General features: G+C 41.5%; 1 protein-coding gene across 11 annotated transcripts in view; it reads left to right on the top strand.

Moving 5' to 3' along the window:
- The window catches only part of ptprk (protein tyrosine phosphatase receptor type K), a 575,861-nt gene that overhangs the window by 98,069 nt on the left and 456,122 nt on the right, over positions 1-21,670 (top strand). For all 11 annotated transcript variants that reach the window (XM_033021238.1, XM_033021236.1, XM_033021234.1 and 8 more), the window contains exon 2: positions 10,987-11,109. In XM_033021238.1, coding sequence (XP_032877129.1) covers positions 10,987-11,109 — 123 coding nt within the window. The remainder of the gene's footprint in view (positions 1-10,986; positions 11,110-21,670) is intronic.

Below are 21,670 nucleotides of genomic sequence, written 5' to 3'. Positions count from 1 at the left end.
AAGCAATAGATAAACACTAACCCCCACTTGTCAACCATCCCCTCCATCCCTGTACCCCTTGAGAATTATTTTTTTATATATCATTTTAAAATGATTCATGTTTGTGCATTGCTTCAATTCCCCGTTCAATTTATTCCACACTCCTACTCCACAAACCGAAATACAAAAGGTTTTTCTAGTCGTACGGACTTTTTGTTTCTTAAAGTTAAAGTTATGATCTTGGGAGAGTTGATGGGAATGTGAGAAGAAGAGATAGTGTAAATGGGTGTTTTGATCGTTGGCGGGAACTTGGTGAACCAAAGGATGTGGATCCATGTTGTCTGTTTCTGATTACATGTTATAAAGAGTCTTGATTTAGTTTTGGATAGTTGCCAAAGGCCACTGAGAAAAGCTATGTATAGGCAAGATGCTTGTAAAACCCTATGTCTTGCTTCAGGCAATATTTGACAAGGTTTTTAAAAATTAGGTTGTGTAACTGTTCCATTATAAAAGGCTTACTATTGAGTTTGCTTTCATTTTGTGAAATAACTTCCCAACCTGACATGACTGGAAATTATCTCTCGTGTGTGAGCAGAAGAACATGTAATTAAATGCCGCATGTGGCTCATTGAGTGATCTTGTATGTGAGGTGACAGGACATGCAGGTTAATACACAAAAGGACAAAGTGCTGGAGAAACTCAGCTGGTCAGGCAGCATGCCTGGAGAACATGGACAGATGACATTTCGGATAGGTGACATTTCAGGTTGAGACCCGAAACATCACCTGTCCATGTTCTCCAGGGATGCTGCCTAACCTGCTGAGTTATTCCAGCACACTGAGTCCGATTGGCAGAATACTATTGAATATTAATTTGTATTTTTAAGTAATAAAAACAGCATATTTTCAAGGGGATAATATTTGGAAACGTCAGATGGAGAGAAAATGTTTCTACATATGCGAGTTGAAATTTCTGGGTTGCAAATATGATATCCAATAATAAATCCATCATTGAATTTGGAGGAAGCCATTGAATTGTGAAAAAATGGGAGTTTTTTGTCTCTCTGAGCAGGGATCAAGACAAACACTGTGCAGACGCCCTTGCAGAGAAATTGGTTTAATGCCCAAGTGAGAAAGGAATAGGATATGTTAGTGTACAAGAAGACTCCTGTAGTGTAAAAATATCGGTATGGACTGAATGGCCTACTATTGTGCTGTCATTTCAAGGGAGTTGTATGTACTGCATTGGAATTTTGCGTAATTACTGTATATCACTTATAAGTACATATTATCTCTAAAAAGAGAAACGGATTATTTGATCCAGTGGCAGCATTAATACGGCATTCATTCCTCTTTCAATTTAACTCTCAAAGCTCTGCACCCATATTCTTTCCTTCCTAAAAGTTTGAATGTTTGGCTGCAGGCACACTATGTGGAAACACATTCCACGCACACACTCCACAATTTGTAAATACATTCCTCCTGACAAATTCATCTTCCTTTTAATGCAAACATGGAAATAACAATAATTCTTATTCACGTTGTATTATTCACTAGATTGTATAATTAACTTGCGGCCAGAGGGAGTTTATACCATTTAAACATTTGTTAAAGAAACAATCTAGCTTGTAAATGGTGAAAATTTCAATTGAGAAACAGAATTCATGGAAACACAAGGCATTTGTGGAGGAAAGCCTTTGATAAGGTCCCGCACGGGAGACTGGTGGCTAAAATTAGAGCACATGGTATTGGGGGTAGGGTGTTGACGTAGATAGAAAATTGGTTGGCAGACCGGAAGCAAAGAAGAGGAGTGAACAGGTCCTTTTCAGAATGGCAGGCAGTGGCGAGTGGAGTGCTGCAAGGCTCGGTGTTGGGGCCGCAACTGTTTACCATATATATTAATGATTTGGAAGAGGGAATTAGGAGCAACACTAGCAAGTTTGCGGATGACACAAAGCTGGGTGGCAGTGTGAACTGTGAAAAGGATGTTAGGAGGTTGCAGGGTGACCTGGACAGGTTGAGTGAGTGGGCAGATGCGTGGCAGATGCAGTATAATGTAGATACATGTGAGGTTATCCACTTTGGTGGCAAAAACAATGGGGCAGATTATTATCTCAATGGGGTTAGGTTAGGTAAGGGGGAGGTACAGCAAGACCTGGGTGTCCTTGTACTCCGATCACTGAAAGTTGGCGTGCAGGTACAGCAGGCAATAAAGAAAGCTAATGGAATGTTGGCCTTCATAACAAGAGGATTTCAGTATAGGAGTAAAGAGGTTCTACTGCAGTTGTATAGTCAAGTCAAGTCACTTTTATTTCTATAGCACATTTAAAAACAACTCTCGTTGACCAAAGTGTTTAACATAGGTGGATGTACTAACGTTATACAACAGTGGTTCATAGATTAAGTACATACATAAATACATATATATATAGCCCTCCCTCAGAGGACGTCAAGGAAGGCTTTAGAATTAAGATGAGTTTTAAGTCTTGACTTAAAGAATCGATGGAGGGGGCAGTTCTGATGGGAAGAGGGATGCTGTTCCACAGTCTAGAAGCTGCAACCGCAAAGGTGCGGTCGCCCCTGAGCTTATGCCTAGACCCGCGGGATGTTCAGTTACCCCACGTCGGCATATCTGAGGGACCTGGAGGTGCTGTGGTGGTGATGTAGGCGGGGGCAATCCCGTTAAAGGCTTTGTAATCATAAAGAAGGATCTTGAAATTTTTTCGGAACCGCACAGAGTGGATAGAGGCCAGGATCGGGGTGATGTGGTCCCTTTTTCGGGTGCCCGTCAGGAGCCTCGCTGCGGCGTTTTGGACCAGTTGCAGGCGGGACAGGGAAGATTGCCTGATGCCAGTGTAAAGGGAGTTGCAGTAATCTAGGCGGGAGGAGATAAATGTGTGGATGATCTTTTCGAGGTCATCAAACTGGAGGAATTGTTTTATTTTAGCTATCGTCCAAAGCTGGAAGAAGCTAGCTTTTACCACGGCATTGATTTGTTTGTCAAATTTCAATGCTGAGTAAAATAGGTTTTTGACGTGAGATTTGAGTTATGGGGTAAGGCTTCCAAGGCTGCCTGCTATCGTTTTGATTGAGTCCGAGGGGCCGAGAAGGATGACCTCAGACTTACTCTTGTTTAGTTGGAGGAAGTTCTGGGCCATCCAACACTCTATATCCTCGAGGCAGTGGATAAGGTTAAGTAGATTTGATCGGTTGTTGGGCTTCAGGGGGAGATAGAGTTGTGTATCGTCTGCATAGCAATAGAAGGAAATGCCGTGCCTTTGAATGACTTGGCCTAACGGGAGCACGTACAGGGAGAAGAGAATGGGGCCAAGGATGGAACCATGTGGAACCCCACAGCAGAGGCTAGCTGTGGAGGAGAAAGCGTTGCCTATGTTAATAGAGTAACTCCTACCTTTGAGGTAGGAGATGAACCAGCTCAGGGCAGTGCCATCAATACCAACCCCGTGTGATCGACAGTATCAAATGCTGCGCTGAGATCGAGAAGGAGCAGGATTGAACAGTCGCCGGAGTCAATGGTGAGAAGTAGGTCATTGTGTACCTTCAACAAGGCAGACTCTGTGCTGTGGTGGGCCCTGAAACCTGGGAAACCGGAGCCCTATGGTGACAAAATCTGGTGTATTGTGTACAGTTTTGGTCTCCTAATTTGAGGAAGGAACTCCTTGTGATTGAGGCAGTGCAGCGTAGGTTCACGAGATTGATCCCTGGGATGGCGGGACTGCCATATGAGGAAAGATTGAAAAGACTATGCTTGTATTCACTGGAGTTTAGAAGGATGAGGGCGGATCTTATAGAAATTTATAAAAGGACTGGTCAAGCTAGATGTAGGAAAAATGTTCCCAATGTTGGGCGAGTTCAGAACCAGGGGCCACAGTTTTAGAGTAAAGGGGAGGCCATTTAAGACTGAGGTGAGAAAAAACTTTTTCACCCAGGGAGTTGTGAATTTGTGGAATTCCCTGCCACAGAGGGCAGTGGAGGCCAAATCACTGGATGGATTTAAGAGAGAGTTAGATAGAGCTCTATGGGGCTAGTGGAATCAAGGGATATGGGGAGAAGGCAGGCATGGGTTATTGATTGGGGACGATCTGCTATGATCGCAATGAATGGCGGTGCTGGCTCGAAGGGCTGAATGGCCTCCTCCTGCACCTATTTTCTACGTTTCTATGAAATAAACAAGTTAATCTTGAGCAAATATACTACAGAATGGGAATAAACTGTAGATAAACTATGTTAAAGTATCAAATAATGGGAAGGGGACAGATAGGAGAGGAAGGGTCCTGACTCAAAATGTTATCTGTCCGTTCCTTCTACAAATGCTGTCTGACCTGTTGAGTACCTCCAGCAGTTAGTGTCTTGCTGCAGTGTGATGCATGGTTTTCCATGCAGTGTTTGAATGGTTGAACGAATGTTACCAAGGCTTCAGTGGATCGATAATAGTTTTATGTTTCTGATGACTGGGGCGACAAGTGGCGCAGCAGTAGAGTTTGTGCCTTGCAGCACCAGAGACCCGGTTCGATCCTGGCTGCACATGCTGTCTGTGTGGAGTTTGTACGTTCTCCCCGTTACCTGCGTGGGTTTTCTCCGGGATCTCCAGTTTCTTCTCCAAAGACGTACAGGTTTATAGGTTAATTGGCTTGGTATAATTGTAAATTGTCCCTAGTGTGTGTAAGATAGTGTAAGTGTGCGGGGATTGCTGGTCAGCATGGACTCGGTGGGCTGAAGGGCCTGTTTACGCACTGTACCTCGAAACATAATTAAACTAGACTGGGATATCTATATCCAGTGGTTGTTGTCTCAAGTAAAAGGAGTTGAGCATATAGGACAGATGAGGAGTTAATCACCCAGAGCCTGATGAATGTTTTGAATTCATTCCCTTAGGGAGACTTTTATCAGGAATCACACGTTAACTTCCATCCGGCAATCAAATACACCTGGACAATTTTCGACACTTCCCTGCCATTTCTTGACCTCACTATCTCCATCGCAGGTGATAGACTTCTGACCGACATCCACTATAAACCCACTGACTCCCATGGCTATCTTGACTACTCTTCTTCCCACCCTGCTTCCTGTAAGGACTCCATCCCCTACTCCCAATTCCTCCGTCTACGCGCATCTGCTCCCAGGATGAGGTGTTCCACACCAGGGCATCGGAAATGTTCTTATTCTTCAGGGAATGGGGGTTCCTCTCCCCTACTATAGATGAGGCTCGCACCAGGGTCTCTTCCATACCCCGTAACACTGCTCTTTCTCCCCATCCCCCCACTCGCAACAAGGGCAGAGTCCCCCTAGACCTCACCTTTCACCCCACTAGCCGTCACATACAACAAATAGTCCTCCGTCAGTTTTGCCACGTCCAACGTGACCCCACCACTCGCCACATCTTCCCATCTCCCCCCCTGTCTGCTTTCCGCAAAGACCGCTCCCTCCGTAACTCCCTTGTCAATTCTTCCCTTCCCTCCCGTACCACCCCCTCCCCGGGCACTTTCCCTTGCAACCGCAAGAGATGCTACACTTGTCGCTTTACCTCCCCCCTCGACTCCATTCAAGGACCCAAGCAGTCATTCCAGGTGTGACAGAGGTTCACCTGCATCTCCTCCAACCTCATCTATTACATCCGCTGCTCTAGATGTCAGCTGATCTACATTGGTGAGACCAAGCGTAGGCTTGGCGATCGTTTCGCCGAACACCTCCTCTCGGTCCGCATTAACCAACCTGACCTCCAGGTGGCCCAGCACTTCAACTCCGTCTCCCATTTTGTATCCGACCTCTCTGTCCTGGGCCTCCTCCATGGCCAGAGTGAGCACCACCGTAAATTGGAGGAACAGCACCTCATATTCCGCTTGGGTAGTCTGCACTCTAGTGGTATAAATCTTGAATTCTCCCAATTCTGTTAGCCCTTGCTGTCTCCTCCTCTTCTCAGCTCTCCCTCAGCCCTCGGGCTCCTCCTCCTTTTTCCTTTCTTCTCCCTGCCCACCCCCCACCCTCCATCAGTCTGAAGAAGGGTTTCGGCCCAAAACATTGCCTATTTCCTTCGCTCCATAGATGCTGCTGCACCCGCTGAGTTTCTCCAGCAATTTTGTCTGCCTTCAATTTTCCAGCATCGGCAGTTCCTTCTTAAACAAATATTTGGATATTAGGGGGATTGAGGTTTATGGGATGAGTAAAGTGACGCTGAGGTAAAAGTTGGTGAAGATCTTATTTAGTGGCAGAACAGCACAAAGGCCGAATGGCCATCTCTTTCCTGTTTCCCAGTTATTTAGCTTACGATATAGACAAAATCGGAGGGAGAGAATTTAACAGCTGTGACAGTGGAATGAAAATTAGAATGAAAACTGGCAAAACTGGATAAACATGTTTGACAACAACACAAAAGCAGCAGGTCTTCTAAAATCATGAGGAATGCGACAAAACCAGATTGTGGAAAGTCTGTGGTGTCAGGAAAGAAATGGAATAACATTTCTTGATTCAACTGTGGTGTTATTAAGAGCAGGTCAAACCTTGTCCAATAACCTGCTCATCAATGCCTGGTTTGGATGTTGACAGGACTACTCAACTCCAGACTCCTCAAACTTCATTTGAACCTCATGTGAGGTTCAAATGACAAATAAATGGTATTGTATTGTATTGTATTGTATTATGGCATCCAAACATGGATCAGGGACCTGAATTGAGACGTGATGGGAGAGTGACTTCAAGATCTCTATCTACACAGTGGGCAGCTCGATTGTAATCATGTATTGTCTTTCCACTGACTGGTTCACATGCAACAAAAGCTTTTCATTGTACCTCGGCAAACGTGACAATAAACTAAACTAAAGATAGCGTTTGACCGAGCATTGTGTCAAGGGGCTCATAAAATAGGTTTCAGTGAGGCTAAGAAAGACGACCACCAGTATTTGGAGCCATACCCAAGATCAATAATTTCAACTGGGGCATTACTACCTGATTTGCTCAGGTAGTAATGCCCTCAGCTTCATGAGATTAGTAGTGGGGCTGTTCTGTGAAGAAGCATAATGTTCAGTACCATTTTGTATCTCCTAAATGTCTAAAGCAGTCCGTGTGGGCATATAGCAAGGGCTAGGCAATATGTGGGCAAGAACCTAAGTGATGATGACACAGAGCGAGTCCACCACCTACTCATGACATTCAGTGACTTTAAGTCCTCTATCACCAATATATTGAGAGCTGCCACTGACAAGAAATGATTTAAAACCATCCACATAAATGCTGATACTGAAAGCAGGTCAGAAGTTGAGTGTACTGTGGTGATCGACTACCCTCTTACCACCCAAAGCCTATCCATGTGGTGTGGCAACACTACAGACTGAATGCCATAGTCTTAGTCAAGAATAAGTAAAGACTAACAACAATGAAATACTTTATTGCCTGGATAAGTGTAGCTTCAGTAACATTATGAAAGTTTGACATGAACAATGATGAAATGGCCCATTTGCTTGGTACATGACCCGCTGACCCAAACATTGATTCCCTCTGTTACTAGCATACAATTTACAGTGTGTACAATGGACAAACTGAACTGCCATTACTTGCTGAGTCTTCTTGGAGATCAATTCCCAAACCCATGACCTCTACTACCAGGGAGGACATGGGATTCAGATGCATGCAAACAACACCACCTGCAGGTTTGTGTCCAAGTTGCACAGCAGCCTGACCTGTGAATATAATGCCATTCAGTTTCTACACTCACAACAAATCTCTGAAGTCCATTTCTAATAGCAACATGGAAGTACTTTAATCAGAAGGAAGTCAAGTGTTGAACTAGTCATTGATGGTAGGCAATAGATGCTGGCCTTGTCAGTGATCCCAAGATCCTCATTCGAGACATTCTTGCTATTGAGGGAGTGCAGCGTAGGTTGACAAGGTTAATTCCCGGGATGGCGGGACTGTCATATGTTGATAGAATGGAGCGGCTGGGCTTGTATATTCTGGAGTTTAGAAGGATGAGAGGATACCTTATTGAAATATGTAAGATTATTAAGGGTTTGGACGCGGTAGAGGCAGGAAACATGTTCCTGATGTTGGGGGAGTCCAGAACCAGGGGCCATAGTTTAGGAATAAGGGGTAAGCCATTTAGCATGGAGAGTTGCCCGTCTGTGGAATTCTCTGCCTCAGAGGGCGGTGGAGGCGGTTCTCTGGATACTTTCAAGAGAGAGTTAGATAGAGCTCTTAAAGATATGGGGATATGGGGAGAAGGCAGGAACGGGGTACTGATTGTGAATGATCAGCCATGATCACATTGAATGGTGGTGCTGGCTTGAAGGGCTGAATGGCTTACTCCTGCACCTATTGTCTATTGTCTATTGTCTAAATGTAGTATTGAAAGAAGGGTCCTGACCCAAAACGTGGCCTATCCATGTTCTCCAGAGATGCTGCCTGAATGGTTGAGTTACTTTGTGTATTTTTTTCCCCTCAAATAGAAACTAATTACTGGTGAAGTTTTACTTAATAATTTTGGAAATTAGACAGAAACAATATGAAAGATTTGAAATGGCATATACTAAGAGAAATTGGGAAAGTGGTGTCATGGTTAAGTTACTAGGCTAGCAACTAGCATTCTGCACAAGCTGATCCACAGACTCAAATTCTAAATTCTAGTAATTAGGTTTGGAATTTGACCAAGGAAACTATTCTCAACGATGGTAAACATGAAATGTTTCACTTGTGTCTTTCAAAAATAGGAAATTTGCCATTTTTAACCTGCGGCTCATGTGTGGCTTAGACAGAGAAAATAGAACTTTACACAGGAACCATGCATCATCTTGTTTGCATCATCTTGCAAACATGATGCCAAGGCCATCTTTTATCTGCCTCCACATGATCCCCATTCCTTGCAAATCCTTCAGCCTATCCAACTGCCTCTTACATACCAATATCGTATCTGCCTCCACCACCACCCTTGGCAATGCATTCCAGGCACTCACCACCCTCAGTGTGTAAAAACAAATTATAGCCCCGCACATCTCCTTTGAACTTTGCACCTCTCACCTAAAGTAATATGGTTGACACTTAGGCACTTTGGAATACACAATAAACATCAGCATTGTTTGCAATGTCCACATCTGAAAAATGAAGTTTTATCAAGATGACAGAAATATCTTATTTTATACTGTATGTTGCAGTAACTCTTACACTGAGTTACTCCAGCATTTTGTATTGATCTTAATTTATAGCCATATACTTGGCATTGCTATAAGCATATTTACATCTAAAACTTGAATTTGGAAACTGATTGCAATGTTGTCAAATTTACAGAGATATATGTACATCAGAGTCAGCACACATCTTTGTAACTTCCTGACCAACAGACCTCAACACGAGTGCTCTGTAACAATGCATTCTCAGCCCCCTGTGTCCTGGTGTCGAGCCAATAACCTCAGCAAAACAAAGGAAACATACCCCAGTTTGCTTCGACGGTGCCGTAGAGATGGTTGAAAACTTCTCATTCCTAGGAGTAAATATCACCAACAACATCCCCTGGACCATCCATATTGATTCAAGGACTAAGAATGCACACCAACTCCTCTACTTCCTCAGAAAGCTTAGGAAGTTAGGCATGTCCCCAACAACTCTCATCAGCTTCTGCAGATGTGCCATAAAAAGCATTTTATTGTGATGCATCACAGCATGGTTTGGGAACTGCTCCATCCAAGACTGCAATAAATTGCAGAGAATTGTGGATGCAGCTTTGACCATCACTCAAACCAACCTCCCTTCCATTGACTCCACTTATACATCAACCTGCCTCAGTAACGCCACCAGCATAATCAAGAACGAGTTGCACCCTGGGCTCTCCTTATTCTCCCCTCTCCCATCGGGCAAAAGGGAAAGAAATGTGAAAACGCGAACCTCCAGATTCAGGGACAGTTTCTTCCCAGCTGTTATCAGGCAACTGAACCATCCTACCACAACCAGAGAGCAGTCCTGAGTGACTATCTACCTCATTGGAGACCCTGAAACGATATTTAATCAGACTTTACTGGCCTTATCTTGCACTAAACATTATTCACGTTATTCCCTTTACCATGTATCTGTGCACTGTGAATGGCTCGATTGTAATTATGTATTGTCTTTCCACTGACTGGCTAGCAAGCTTTTCACTGTACCTCGGTACATGTGACAATAAACTAAACTAATTAACTAACAAACTACATATGATGCAACACATTGAGACATTTTTAATATATGGTTCTTTCCGAATCAGTAAAATATGGACGTAGTAAAGCAATAGCACAAGTTTTATTTGTGCCCATTTCACATTGGAAGGTGATTGCAAAAATAAATTGTTTCAATTGACATGAACATGAACCAAGCCAAAACATGTCCAACCAGTAGAGTGCAGAAAGCAATCCATGCCCATCCATTGCAGCAATTAAAAAAGTACAATTAATATTGCATGATTTGATCAGTAACTAACAATATTGTTAATGGATCTCCTGTAATCAAAATGTGTCTAAGCGCAGTGGGCTGAAAAGGTGTGTTCCTTTCATGTAAAAATTGTACATGAGCGTGGAGTTGATTTCTAGACACATTATTCCACTGAATCAATTACTTCACTGAGGAGTTTGAGTCTTTATCATGAGACAAAACTGCTTTCCTCACGTAAAATTATCTTCCACCTGTTAAATTGTCTTCTTCAGGTATGAACATTGACTTCTCTAACTTCAGATAACCCTTGCTTTCTCTCTCTGTCCCCTCCCCTTGCCAGTTCTCCCACTAGTCTTACTGTCTCCAACTACATTCTATCTTTGTCCTGCCCCCTCCCCTAACATCAGTCTGCAGAAGGGTCTCGACCAAAAACGTCACCCATTCCTTCAGTCGAGAGATGCTGCCTGACCCGCTGAGTTACTCCAGCATTTTGTGTTTACCTTCTTCAGGTCATGTTTTCTTCAGCTCGCATTGTCTTCCTCAGGTCATGTTGTCCTCATCATTTACCATTTCATAACATGTTCGACTTTTTTTGTCATAGGTGGTTGTGCTTTTGACGATGGCTTGGAAGCATGTGAATATGGGCAAAATCAGGACGATGATTTTGATTGGAGGCATGTCAGGACTGAAGATACATTGCATTTGCAGCCCAATGTACCACAAGGTAAGAAAAAAAATCAACTTTTTGCTTAACTCCTGTAATCCCACACACCATTTCAATTTTGCTGAACTGGGGTGCGAGAAAATATGTTTAGTATTAGTCCTGTATTGAAAGATGATTAGATAATTTCTGAATATACAAGCCTTCTTGCAGCTGAGATTGTCATGACTTTACATTTAGCTAAAATAATTTTAAATTATGATTTGATAGGAATAAGTTCAAAAATGAAACATAAAAACATGAATGTGCTTCACTGAAATACATTTTAGGTAAAGTATTTAGCAGGCAATAAAGGAAGATTAGATAATGCCAGGGTAACGGGTCTGTCCCGCCCACTCTGACATCAGTCTGAGGAAGGGTTTCAACCCGAAACATCACCCATTCCTTCTCTCCAAAGATGCTGCCCGTCCTGCTGAGTTGCTCCAGCATTTTGTGTCTACACTGGATAATGCCAATCATTTTGGCTGAAAGGATGAAGTAAATCAAAATAAATTAATTTTCTGCTGAGCGTGTCAGAGTGAGATTGAATCTTGAGATTTAACTTAATGGAACCATGGCCAAATTTAAGTAACGTGATTGACAGTCTGAAAATCATTGAAGAGTTACTGGTTAAGTGATCTTGTCGCCTTTTCTTCTGTGAACATTTAATGTGACTGTTCTGTGAAGGCAGTCGCAAAGGAACTAAAAAAGTATGGTACTTTCAATTAGAGAACCTTTGCTATTAGCTTTCACAATTAATTGTGCTACAGTAGAGATTATCTTAAATATATTTTAATGGATTTATATTGTGATTTACAAAATGGCATTTAACATCTTATGATGTGACCTTCAATATTAATTTGTGTTTAATTAATGTAAGCTAACAAAAATAATTTGTAGCAACTGACTTTATGTGAAATATGACATACTTTGAAGGTAAGATAACACAAGGCAGGATAATGAAAAGTAGAAGCATTATAGTACTTATCCCCCGAGGTTGTAAGTTGATTGGAAACCTGAACTTTAATGTACTTTGATCTTTAATCTGAATTTTCTAGTGTGTTGATCACTGCAAAATTCATGGCCACATTACCTGTAATTCCCCATATGAATCCCTCTGGTCATGTTTCCAGCAGAGCTGCAATAGCACAGTGGCTTTCACAATTTTATTCATGGTCTTTTGTGTGCTTATGGCAAAGGTGACCCTTCACCCATCATTCTTACCAACCTGTCTACAGACTTTGAAATTGTTAAACCCTCCTTCGTCGTCTCTCTAGCTGCTTTTATAGAATCCAACTGGAAAATCACATTCCCTGACATCTTCTCAACGTTATTTCCTCTGGTGACTCTGATGGAGTTGTCCTTGACCTCATATTTCTCATCAGAATATTGGCCCTTGGTAACACGAACCCAGCGTTATATTTTCACCCCTCTTGGACATTTCACTGTAGCTAACTGTCTTTTACGATATGGACTGGTTCAGTTGCATCCATTGCTAAATGAGCAAAATTCTACTGTATTTCAAGACCAAAGCATAACCTCTCTTACTATTGAACCAGACGATTTTCAAATTTTGTGTCATATTTAGCACGAAGATGACTTTGGATCATGCATGAAAATTACTCACTTTCAGCTCCATAATTGTTTGATTTTGTCTGAGCCTTGGCTCATTTTCTGGATAATCCTAAACCAGATCTCCAGGCATGATTATTCTATCACTATTATATTGTTCTCCACCACACTCTTTCTGTGGTTATCTAAATGTTCCATACATTAATCAAACTTGTGCTTGCCCTAGCAAGGGTCCTGACTATGCAATCTCCCAATTTTGAAGAATTACCCATCTTCAAATTCCTGCATAACAATCTTTGTAATCATGTTTGGAAATGCAATTGGATTTAATCCCAAGCAAGTACGAGGTATTGGATTTTGGAGGGTTGAATCCAAGGAAAATATATGTAGTTAATGGCAAGACCGTTAACAGTGTTGATGTACCCCTTGTTGGGGGTCCAAGTCCATAGACCAGTGAAAGTGGCAACACGAGATAAGAGTGGTAAAGAAGAAAAGTGATAAGGAAGGTGATTGCTATGCTTGTCTTCATTGGTCGGACCGTTAAGCAAAAGAGTCAATAAGTAATGTTGCAGTTTTTATAGGACTTTAGTTAGGCTGCATTTGGAGTATTATGTGCATTTCTGGTTCCATCATTACAGAGAGGATGTGGAAGCTTTGGAGAGGGTTCAGAAGAGGCTTTATCAGAATCCTGCCCAGACTAGAGGCTTTTAACTAAAAGGAGAGGATGGACAAGCTTAGGTTGTTTTCTCTGGAATGTCAGAGGTTGAGGGGAGACCTGATAGAAATGTATAAGATTGTGAGAGGCATAGATAGGGTCGATGGTCAGAATCTTTTTCCCAGATTGGGAATGAAAGACGAGGGAGCCTAGGCGAGAGGGACAACAGGGAATGGAGGGATATGGATCACAGGCAGTCAGAGGAGATTGGTTTAAGTTGACATTATGTTTGGCATAGACAATGGGCTGAAGGGCCTTTTCCTGTACTGTGCTATTCAATGTCCCCACATTTTTCACCTTGTGCTGGGAACATCTCTCACTCTGGCCTCCAGGTTGTCACTGAAATTAATTCAATCACTGTTCATGTCTGTGCATTCAGTTGCAAGGTTCTTGAATTTCCTCTCCACCAGTGCATTATTTTTACATTAATACCTTATGTAGGTTGTGTCAAAATCTGTAAAACATTGAAACACTTTGCTGCATTAAAATTGCAGTATGAATACGAGTTATTGCCAGTTACATCATTAAAATGTATTGTTAGGTTTGTCAAGCATAATCTCCTTTTCATAAAATTATGTTGACTGCCTAATGCTATAATTTAACAAGTGCTCTATTGTCGTTTATATAATATTGTATTTCAGCATTTTTCTGTCAGCTGTCAGGCTACATTTTGTATGATTTCCTCATTTCTTACTCTTTGTTGAATAATAATATTACCTATGCTTCCTTTCAATTCATTGAGGCCATTTCAGAATCTGGAGATTTTTGCAAGATCACTGTGAATGCATCGTCCCTTAATTTCTCTAGCACCTTTTCCTTGCTAATATAAATTATTTAAAATCACACACTCTATTTAGACCTATTGGTTCCCCACTGTTTCTGTAAAAACAGGTAAATGTTTGATTAATCTCTCTGACTGCGTCATTATTCCTCATTTAACATATCTCTTGTTTGCAGTTCTGAGATCCAAATGATCTTTTTGAATATGCAATCTGAAAAAGCTGAGCAGTGATAATTGGTTTACTCTTATTACTCCGGGTCTATATTATTCCTCCCAAATCTCTCACTTTCTAATGAGTTTTCTTTTCTCAGTGGAATGTATATTTATTAACTACTAATTTTAATTTATCTGCCATAGTTAATGTTACATTCCCAATCTGCCTTGGATTCAACTCGTGCCTCATCCACATGCAATAAGCTTTATTTGAATTTAAGACTTTAATGTCAGATCTAAGCATATCCGTCTCAATGCTATGAAAGGCATGCTATTATGATCAGTTTCTCTGGTGAGTGAGATTAGCTATTATCGGCCTCATTATATAAGGTCCAAGATAGCCTGCTCCTAATTTGTAAATTTCTCCATTCAACTGTGCAAAAAAACATTTAAAAAGATTATTCTCTCAACTCGATTTGACAATTTTATTTTTAGTTATGTTTGAAGCCCCACATTATTTTAGTTAGTTGTGACACAAGTTTATAGTTAATGGAATAAAACTAATTATGAATAGTACAAAATAAAATCAGACATTGTTCTGTGGCATGCTCTGAGATGATGCAACAAGAGTTTGAGGAAGGACTTGATGTGTAGATTTGGTGAGCTTGCATTTATAAGCATTTAATTGCAAATTTACCATTTTCTTCCTAACCATTGGTTAATGGGACAGTGCAAGCTTCAAAGTGTAAAATATCTCTTCAGGACACTGGATATTGTATAATGGGCAAGGCTGTGTGGGAAAATTAGGAAGGTAGAGAGTAGGAATAAAATGTTACTGACAGAAAAGATTAAGGAAAATCCCAAAGTATTTTATAAGTAAGTTGAGAACAAAGGGTTAACGGGAGAGAGTTGGGCTCATTAGGGGCCAAAGAGGCGATTGTGAGTGGGACTGGAAAATGTAGGTGAGGTCTTAAATGAGCACACTTGATTATCTGTGTTCATGTATGAAAAGGATATTGTAGATGAAGAATTCTGGGAGGGGAATAGTGAAAATCTAGAATATGTTATTATTAAAAAGGATTGGATATATTAGCAAGTTTGAAGGTAAATAAATTCTCAGAACCCAATGAGACACATCCTCAGCTGCTAGCGGGTAATGGGGGAGGATATCGCTAAGGCCTTGACAGATTTTAAGTTAAGTTACATTTATTGTCACATGCACCAATTGGTACAGTGAGATTTGAGTTGCCATACTAATAAAAATAACACAATCCACGACAGAATTTAACATAAACATCCCCCAGCACGGAATCAACGTTTCCCACCATGACGGAAGGCAATAAAGTTCAGCCATCCTCCTCTTTGTTCACCCGTGGTCGGGGACTTTGAGCCCTCCGCAGTCGCCGTTACGAACGGCCCGAGGTTTAGGCCCGCTCGTCGGGGTGATCGGAACTCCGACGTTGGAACGGATCGGAACATACTCGCGGCTTAGAGTTTTCAAATCGATTTTTAAATCGTCACTGAACACTTCTTGCGTTTGAGGAAGCAGAAGTCTGCAGCAGGGTGATGCCATCCAGTTTGACATCCGTAGGTGCCCGCCCTAGAAAGGGCACATGCTCCGGGTTGGCACCAAGTTGCGACGCTGCTGCTGTCTCTGTTTGTTGTCGTTGCCCTGACTGAGGTCAGATGACAGGGCTCACCACGGGGAGGTTGACTACACGAGTCCCAAAACTGCCAGATGACTGGAAAACAAAAATATGCAACATTTATTCAAGAAGGACAGCAGAGATGAACCTTTGAATCTCATGTCAATGGTGGACAGGATTAATACTTGGATATTATCCTAGATTAATATCAAATACACTCGAAAGAGCAGAGATTAATAAAAAGTTATCATGGCTTTGTACGATCAATTTGATTTAAGTGTTTGAAGTGGTAATAAAATGTATTGTTGAGGATAGTGCAATTGATGTAAATTAAACTACGCAGGTTGGCAAATTGGTTTGCTAATGGGAGGCAGTGGTTGATAAAGGAGAGTCGTTTATAGGATCAGAAATCTGCATTCATGGTGTACCACAGCAATCAGTGTTGATACTCTTACTGTTTATTATATACATTAATAACTTGTATACAAGTGTCAGAGGAATGATAAGTAATTTTGCAGATGATATAAACTGACAACACTAGTAGATGGAGTGGTAAAGAAGGCATATGGTGTGCATGCTTTTGTAGGTCGAGGTATTGAATATAAGTGTCAGGAAGTCATGATGCAACTTTATAGAACTTTGGTTAGGCTGCAGTTGGAGTATTGCATGCAGTTCTGTTCACTCCATTACGGAAAGAATATGGAGGTTTTGAAAAGGGTGCAAATAAGGTTTACCAGAATGATGCCTGGATTAGGAGGTACTGTATTCGCTACAGGGAGAGGTTGGACATACTTGTATTGGTTTTCCTGGAATGCAGGAGGTTGCCGAAATATGGATTTCATGTAGACATATAAGAGTTGGTCTTGGCATCATGGACAGCAGAGACATTATGGGCCAAAGGGTTTATTCTTGTGCTGTACTGTTCTATATTCTGTCACCCAGTCTACTCATGCCAAGCAGTTGTGAAGTCATTCCTCTGCCTGCTGACCAGCTTTGTGCAATCCTCACCACTGGAGCTATGCTCCTCAGTGACAGCTGATATGTAGGAAAAAGGGTCAGCTGAGTGGTCCCATTTTCCAAAGTGAGAACAATGGACGTCGCCTATTTCCTTCGCTCCATAGATGCTGCCTCACCCGCTGAGTTTCTCCAGCTTTTTGTCTACCTTCGATTTTTCCAGCATCTGCAGTTCTTTCTTAAACAAGGGAAGGAGTGGCGATGGTCGAGGGCATTTGCTCTGAAACATGCTGGTGGTAGTTTCAAATTTTTTTTTTCAAATTAGCCTTGAAGTCCCTGGTTATGAATATGTTGGGGTACATAGTTTGGTGTTGCTTGACTGTGGGGAGCAGCCTTTCCAGTGTTAGCTGAACATCTGCCTTGTACGCTATAGATATAGACCACAGTCAAGATGATGGAGATGATTTCCCTTGGGAGGGAAGGCTAGATGTTCCAGGTATAGCGAGCAGATAATGGACAACACGAGTACATCTGAGCACCACAAAGATTACTGTGAGGCAGACATCATCACCTCTCCCGATTATGCGGTCTCCTCCATACAATGAATCAAGAAAACTGACTGGAGAGCTGAGCCTGGAGAGCTGGGGGTGAGCCATGTCTCTATGAATCAGCACACAGTATTCCTCATGCCACTTTGATAAAGCAGTCTTGGCCTTAAGTCATCAATATTATTTTCTAGGGATGTTATGTAAGCTCATAGGATGATAGGCACGCAGAGTCTTGCTTGCAGGTTGCCCCGGTGACCACGTTTCAGGGCACACTGGAGATCTCCTTGGTGCGTAGAGGTGCTGTACTCTTAATGGTTAGGCCACAGCTATGTGTGATTTTGGTGGTCATGTTAGCGGAAGGATGTGATTGCACTGGAGAAGGTGCAGAGGAGGTGCACTGGATATTGACTGGGTGGAGTGTTTCATTTGTGGGAATGTCATCAAGTTGACAGTCATTTGAATGGACTGCAAGCTAGAAAATAAGTCTCAGTTTATTTTGTTTAACTTCTGAAATTTGACAGTATGAAATAAAGATTGATATTCAGATGAATCGAATTGAAAATAGAAATATCAATCCTCTTTAGATATTTTAGATTTTTTTTAAATCAATGGAATTCTGAACTTATTCCCAGGGAACAGGACATTATTAATGCTTATTAATTGCTCAGTAATAATTATGGTTGGATGTATCATTGAAAATTCAATTTCATTTGATACAAATACACAACATATATTCAATAGGTGTTGCTGGCTCTATAGTGTACGAAAAATTTAAAATCCTTCTAATCATTGAAGAATCCATCAGAATAGAACCAGTAATTACAGCAGCAAATTCTGTAATTCCCTACGACAGCCTCTGGATTTCCAAGTCTAATTTAGTGCACGTTGAGATCCAGCGATTTTAGTTAGATTCAAGTTGAGTTTATTCTCACATGCATAATTATGGTGATGCATAAGTACAATGAAAATCTTACTTGCAGCATCTTCGTATTTGCGGCACGTAGACTTGGGCAAACACACAAAAATGTAAATTACACAATTCAACAGGACAGTAAAAAGTAAAATAAGACTCCAAGAAACAAGATACGAGTCCAAAACACAATTGGGGGAATAAAACAAGTCCATGATCGTGCAAGAAGAGGTCTGTAGTGTACCTTTGTTGAGATAGGGTTAGGGTTGTGCGGTTGGTTCAAGAAACTGATAATTGTAAGAATGTAACTGTTATTGAACATGGTAGTAGTGAGATTAGGAATTGCTTTGATGGTGGGGAATGTTGATACATGTCATCTTCTTGAGACAGTGCCTCATGTAGATGCTTTTGATGATGGGAAGGGGTTGCACCTGTGATGGACCAGGCTGTTCACCACTCTGCGGACTCTTGCATCTTGTGTGTTGGACCGCTGGACAAGGCATGATGCAAACATATCAGTGCATCTATAGAAGGTAGTTAATTTGGTGACATGCCAAGAAAGTAGAGGGGCTGGCGCACCTTCATGATGGCATCTATGTGCTGGACCCAGGACAGGTCATCCAAGCTGTTAATGTCTAGGAGTATGAAGTTGCTAACTTTCTCCATCACTGGCCCACCATTAAAAGATGATGACTTTCTCTTTCTGAAGTCAACGATTAGTTCCTTGGTCTTATTGATGATGAGCAAGAGGATGGTGTTATGACCCTCCTCAAACAGGTGTTCTATCTCTCTGTATACTGACTTATCACCACTTGTGATGCAACCAACAATGGTGGTGTCATCAGCAAATTTCTAGATGGCATTGGAGCTGTGCTTAGACACATAGTCATGGAGAGGAGCAGAGGGATAAGCACGCAGCCTTGAGGTGCAGTTGTGTTGGCGGTCATTGAGGAGGAGATGTTGTTACCGATTTGCTGTGATTGAGGTCTGCAGATAAAGTCAAAGATCCAATTCAAAGCACAATAACAATGATGAATGATCCAATTCACAATAAGAATGATGAATGTTGATTATTGCATTGTCAAGAAAACTGGTTCATTGATTAATGTTTACATGGTGAAGTTTGTTGATGGAGCAAAAACTGAAAGAAATTGCTTATTTTCTTTAAACATTTCTAAAGTGAATGTTAGGTTGCTAAGAAATGTAATGAACAATATTGGCTAATGACTCAAAATGAAGTACCTAACAAAGCAATTTATTCGACAGATAAGAACTGGAATTTTGTAAATTAAATTTAAGTTTTGGAATACCTTTGAGATGTCAGATTTCCTTTGCCCTTTGCTTTAGATTAACATGAGCAATTCAACTGATTCTAGTGCATGATTGTGGTTGTTAATCTGAAATCTCATCAGTTTTGTTTTAGAGCACAGTGCATAGTTATGACTTCAATTTACTTGTTCACTATATAGCATTGGCTTTATAAATTCAAGCATAATGACTGTTGTTGTAATGAAGTTGAAATTGTCTGTGTTCCTGCCATCATGCAATAAATTAAAGTGCTCCAAGTAAGTGTAAAGTCAGAAGTTCATGTTGGTTATTGCTTGCTCTTCCTTAGGGTGTTCAATTTTCTCCCTTTTGTTGTCTAAAAATATCATGCAACTAAAAGTCATGATATTGACTTTTGTTGTCTAAAAATAGCATGTAACTAAAAATCATGATATTGACTAAACTGTAGAATGTTGTGTGAGGTGAAAATATGACTTTAATGTAATGTTAAGCCATAATGATATGTACAGGGCTTCAGAGGGACCACACCTTGAATATTGTCTGCTGTGGTGGTCTCTTGGTATGAGGAAGGATGTTCATTTGATTGATTCCTGGGCTTGCACGACTGACTGATGAAGGAAGATGGAGATGATTAGACACAAAATGCTGGAGTAACTCAGCAGGACAGGCACCATCTCTGGAGAGAAGAAATGGGTGATGTTTTGGGTCGAAACCATTCTGACTGTGATTAGACCTGTATTCACTCAAATCTAGAAGAGTGAGAATGGTCCTTATTTAAAGTTACACAAACTTACACAATATCTACATCTCTACATTAACGTCTATATCTCTTGTTTCCCTTATACCTAACCAATCTGAAGAAGGGGCTTGATCCGAAACATCACCCATTCCTTCTCTTCAGAGATGCTGCCTGTCCCGCTGAGTTACTCATGGTTTTTGTGACTATCTTCGGTTTAAACCAGCATCTGCAGTTCCTTCCAACCCAATGAATGTAACTGTTGTGTTCATAAGTTCATAAATTAAAGGAGAAGAATTAGGTCATTCGGTCCATCAAGTCTACTGTGCCATTCAATCATGGCTGATCTATCTTTCCCTCTCAACACTACGTTCCTGCCTTCTCCTCGTTACCCCTGATACCCATACTAATCAAGAATCTATCAATCTCCCCTTTAAAAATATCCATTGACGGCCTTCACGGCCTTCTGTGGCAATGAATTCCACAGATTTACCACCCCTGATTAAAGAAATTCCTGTAATCTCCTTTCTAAAGATATGTCCTTTTATTTCTGAGGCTATGGCCTCTGGTCCCAGACTCTCCCTCAAGTGGAAACATCCTCTCCACATGTTCTTAAGAGACATTGGTGTCTGATTACTAGGGGGAAAGTACACGGAAACTGCATTATTTTCTGCTTGCCAGTTCCCTGCTTGCCTTAACTTAACTAAGTTGGGTATCTTCTTCAAACACTCCCTTCCCCCCTCCCTCCATTAAATGTTGGTTAACCGGTTCCACTGTTTGCACCAATTTATCCCTCTTGGGGTCACAATGTCCCCAGCCAACGATCTGCCAATCGGAACCACCCTGCCTAATGTCATCTGTTGCTAGCCCAGATTTGCCCTGGTGTTGCTTCCAGTTCCTCTTCCCCCCCCCCCCCCCTTACAATCAGTCTGAAGGGCACCAACCCAAAACATAATCTATTCATTTTCGCCAGCAATGCTGCCTGTCCCATTGAGTTACTCCAGCATTTTGTGTCTTTCTTGAGTGGTATGGAAATTGGCATTACAAAAGGATACAAAGGATACAAAGGACATTTATTATCACATACACCAATTGGTGTAGTGAAAATTGACTTGTCCGTGCAGCACATAGATAAAGATAAGACACATCATTAAAGAATTTAACAATAAACATAAAAACATCCCCCCACAATGGTTCCCACTGTGAGTGAAGGCACAAAGTCCAGTCCCCATCCCCATGTCCACCCATAGTCGGGCCTTTTGAGGCCTCCGCAGTCGCCGCTA

The sequence above is a fragment of the Amblyraja radiata genome, chromosome 5 (genome assembly GCF_010909765.2).
Source record: "Amblyraja radiata isolate CabotCenter1 chromosome 5, sAmbRad1.1.pri, whole genome shotgun sequence".
Lineage (NCBI taxonomy): Eukaryota > Metazoa > Chordata > Chondrichthyes > Rajiformes > Rajidae > Amblyraja > Amblyraja radiata.
The sequence above is the reverse complement of the archived record's forward strand: the minus strand, read 5'-3'. Positions and strand labels throughout refer to the sequence as shown.